The sequence below is a fragment of the Nicotiana attenuata genome, chromosome 1 (genome assembly GCF_001879085.1).
Source record: "Nicotiana attenuata strain UT chromosome 1, NIATTr2, whole genome shotgun sequence".
Classification (NCBI taxonomy): domain Eukaryota; kingdom Viridiplantae; phylum Streptophyta; class Magnoliopsida; order Solanales; family Solanaceae; genus Nicotiana; species Nicotiana attenuata.
The window spans coordinates 50795745-50799544 of record NC_031989.1 but is presented as its reverse complement, the minus strand read 5'-3'; the positions used below and the strand labels follow the sequence as shown (position 1 = coordinate 50799544).

General features: G+C 37.6%; 1 protein-coding gene across 1 annotated transcript; it reads left to right on the top strand.

Annotated features, from left to right (window-relative positions):
* On the top strand, positions 854–3238 carry LOC109240950 (phosphatidylinositol transfer protein 2-like). Its single transcript, XM_019407646.1, has 3 exons — positions 854–1129; positions 1926–2048; positions 2894–3238. Exons 1-3 carry the CDS (start codon positions 959–961, stop codon positions 2975–2977), a joined length of 378 nt encoding a protein of 125 aa, XP_019263191.1. The 5' UTR covers positions 854–958; the 3' UTR covers positions 2978–3238.

Genomic DNA, 3800 nt, shown 5'->3' with positions numbered 1-3800 from the left:
TTGTACTTCTTCAATCATTTTACCATCTATTTTATTTTCTCCATTCATTTTGATTTTTCACCAATACAAATACAAATAACTCCATAGTTCACTAACTTAACCTGATGGATCCGTTCTTTTTGTTTAGATAAGTGATCATTATAGATTGATTATTAGTTTATTGGATTATTTTCTGCATTACCAATTTGATATGAAATAATTAATAATTTTTTAAAACAGTGGTGCTTCTTTTCCATTTTTATTAATTAATTATTTCATAACTGTTACGAAACTTAGCTCAAAGTAATAATATAAATCAAGAAAATAGACAAAAATGTAGGGAGCAAGAGAGAAGAGATTCTGTGACGACCCGACCCGTCGTCTCATGAGTTACCGCTCCGTTTTTCCCATTTTCTGCTTCGTTATGCTTCATTATCAGTGTCTTGTGTGATCGAGTTGGTTTGGATTGATTTTAGTGGGAAATGAGACACTTAGACCCCGTTTGGCCATGAGTTTTGCCAAAATAAATTTGGGATTTATTTTCAAAACTCATGTTTAGCCATAAATTTTGCCCATATTTTGGCCAAATCCCGAATCCCAAATTTCAAATCCCAAAATCAGCTATTGAGCTGATTTTGGGCCAAAATCCCAAAACTTGGGAATTATATACATGTTTTTCCAAAATAAAGTTGGAAAATATGTTTTGAAAACGTATGTCCAAACACATTTTCATCTTCAAACCAAACTTCACCCAAATCAGATTTTTCAAAACAAATTTGGGATATCTATGGCCAAACGCTAGCTAAATTTCCTTGAAACTCAAGTTTTATTTGCTTCCAAGTGGGATCATGAGGGGTTTTTTCCCTTGTACTGAAGTTTCAACTACTGTATAACTTTAACAAGCTTTTCTGCCTTTCATGTTTAAACTATGGACTACAGGAACTGAACGTTTGCTTCAGGGTTTGAAGATTTCAATAATATGCATTTCGACTTCTACTCGCCGACCTATATTAAGAAGAGTTCTATTAACTTGAGACTTACTTGGTATTTTCAGGACCAATGTAGTCCCGTTATGACAGCATACAAACTGGTGACAATAGATGTTCCATACTGGGGCTTTGGGGGAAAATTGGAGCAAGCTTTGATGGCGGTATGCATCTTAAATTATCCTCTAAAGATTCAAACTTAGAAGTCTTATCTGGTACATTTTCTGATTGAAACGAACCCAAGGCTTCAAAACTTGAGTCATAATTTGGACTGCATCATTTTCGTGGTTTTGGTGGAACCGATTCCATCAATACTGACTGACTTTATGGTTAGTGACCATTAAATTTGTGCATTGTGGCATATTGATATGTATTCTGCATTGTCTGTTGGATAGAAATTACAATATCCTGTGTGCTCTGAACAGTATTAGTGCACTAGCAAGTAGTTAAGCTAGTCCGAGCTATTAGAATATATGGTAAAATTGCTTTCTCTTAGAAACTGAAACATTCAGTGACTGTTGAAATACTGAGCTTCATATTACCGAGATAGATTGAAGGAGGTTAGAGAACATATTGAGATTAGAAGAAGTCATTTAGTTTCTTTTAAGGGACTTTCATCCTCAGAAAGAAACTCTTTAGAATGAGATCCTGGTGCATTCAGTGTTTGATTGTGGCAGATCACTAAAAATATTGGCCCAATTTTGAATGTTATGTACTAAATTTGACTGTTTAACTATCTGATAGTGTCATCAAGCAGATTGGCGGAGTACCGTTGCTGTAAGGGTTGAGCTGAATTTGCTTCCTAACTGCTTCTCTTGGTTTTACATTTAAAGTTCTCAATTTTGGAAGATTTTGAAGCTTCTTCAATTACGATCCCTGTCCTCTCAACCAACATGAGTAACAATATTATGTTGTTCTTCTCTTCTTTCTCTACCTAACCTTCATATAACTTTTTTTCAGGGGGAAAGGGCTCTTTTCCTGGAAAGTCATCGTAATTACTTTGCCTGGATTGATGAATGGTTTGGGTTGACGACAGAGATGATGCGCGAGTTAGAGCGAGAAAGTGATTATTCGTTGAATATGGTAAAAGTGGATTTTTGATATTTCTTGGGAATTTTTCGGTTTCTACTCCACATTGAGATAGCAAGTTATTATGTGTTTTTAAAGCCAGAAGCTTAATTTCTAGCTTTCCTAATGAGATATCCTTGAATGCCAGTTTTGCTTTTACATTTTATAAATCAAGCTATGCAAATGCACAGGGTATTAGTTTTAACAACATGCATTAGTTTAAAGCTCATAAATGTAAGTATAAACTGTGTAGTACTTGGTAATTGAACTACGGTTCAGAATCAAATAACTATAAACTCTATACTCCAAATGAAATGTGGATTGCAAATCCAAAAGATACTTAAGAATGTAAGCCATGTCTTTCTGTAACATGATAAAGGACATAGTCTACACAAGAATATATTCACTTCCTGAACAGTATGCTTAGCATATTTTAAAGTACTGACATTACTCACAATTCTTTTTGTCATATTTGTTGTACAATATCTTTTTCTCTAATATAGAAAATGTACCATCATGATTGCATAAGGCTTTTTGATCCATGATGTTTGGATGTTTGGAAGGGGAGCCTTGGCGGAAGGGGAGCCTTGGCGTAACTGGTAAAGTTGCTGCCATGTGACCAGGAGGTCACGGGTTCAAGCCATGGAAACAGCCTCTTGCAGAAATGCAGGGTAAGACTGCGTACAATAGACCCTTGTGGTCCGGCCCTTCCCCGGACCTTGCGCATAGCAGGAGCTTAGTGCACCGGGCTGCCCTTTTTTGGATGTATCGATGTTTACAGTACTTTCAGATGAATGTGCATTGTCATTAATGATTTAATATACTTATGATTCTAACAACTAAAACCATCTTTTTGATAGAAACTTGGCCAGCCTTGTGCAGCTGAGAGGAGTTGGATAACACCAGAAGAATCTTTAATTGGAGGCGAAAAGTCTATCGCATGAATTTTCCATCCACATCCTGCACAATTAGCGGTCTTTGGTATAGTTCCTCTCATAATTGGGCTTAAACATAAACAACTAGAAGATTACTGTTTGACTTAAAATGTTAACGAACAGTGTTTAAGCAAATCAATCAAATATATGGAGGAGAGGTAAATCGTAATCAAAGATAATCGACACTAGAGTATGAGTAATCCTTTGTGGTTTGGTGATTCGGAGCAGTTAAAGGACAAAGTTGCGTGATAATGTTACAAAGATCCGAGGTATCCGTTTTTCAGAGAAAGAAAGAGATAGAAATTGAGACAGAGAGATAGAGAGAGTAAGTAGCAATATTATTGATCGGAAAAAAATCCTCCCTTTACACAGTTGGGAACCCCCCTTATATAGCGGAGGGATTTCCCCTTTTCTCCTATTTACCATATAAAGATAAAATATATAAACTAAAGATAAAGTGCTCGTTACAGAGGGGCCGACGTGATTACATGGTCGTCCCTTGGACCCGACCTTTGTCCACATGACAGGTCGTGTCCCTTTTGAGGACGGGGTTGGTCAAACTCGACCCTATACAGTTAGTCTCTCCGCTCGTCGAGGTCGCAGTACGACGCGTCCTTGATGGGCGGAATTGATGCCCTCGTTCTTTTAGGGAGTTTGACCCCGCCAGGAGACCGTGACGTGACATATGGGAGGCAGTCATCATGACAGTCAGGCCATCAAGGCGTGGGCCTTCCCTGATGTGACGTCGACAACTGCAGATGTCATCATTACGCATATTCTCGAGGTAGGAACTCAGCAATTCCGGCGCTTGGTTTCCCGCGCTGGTTCAAAT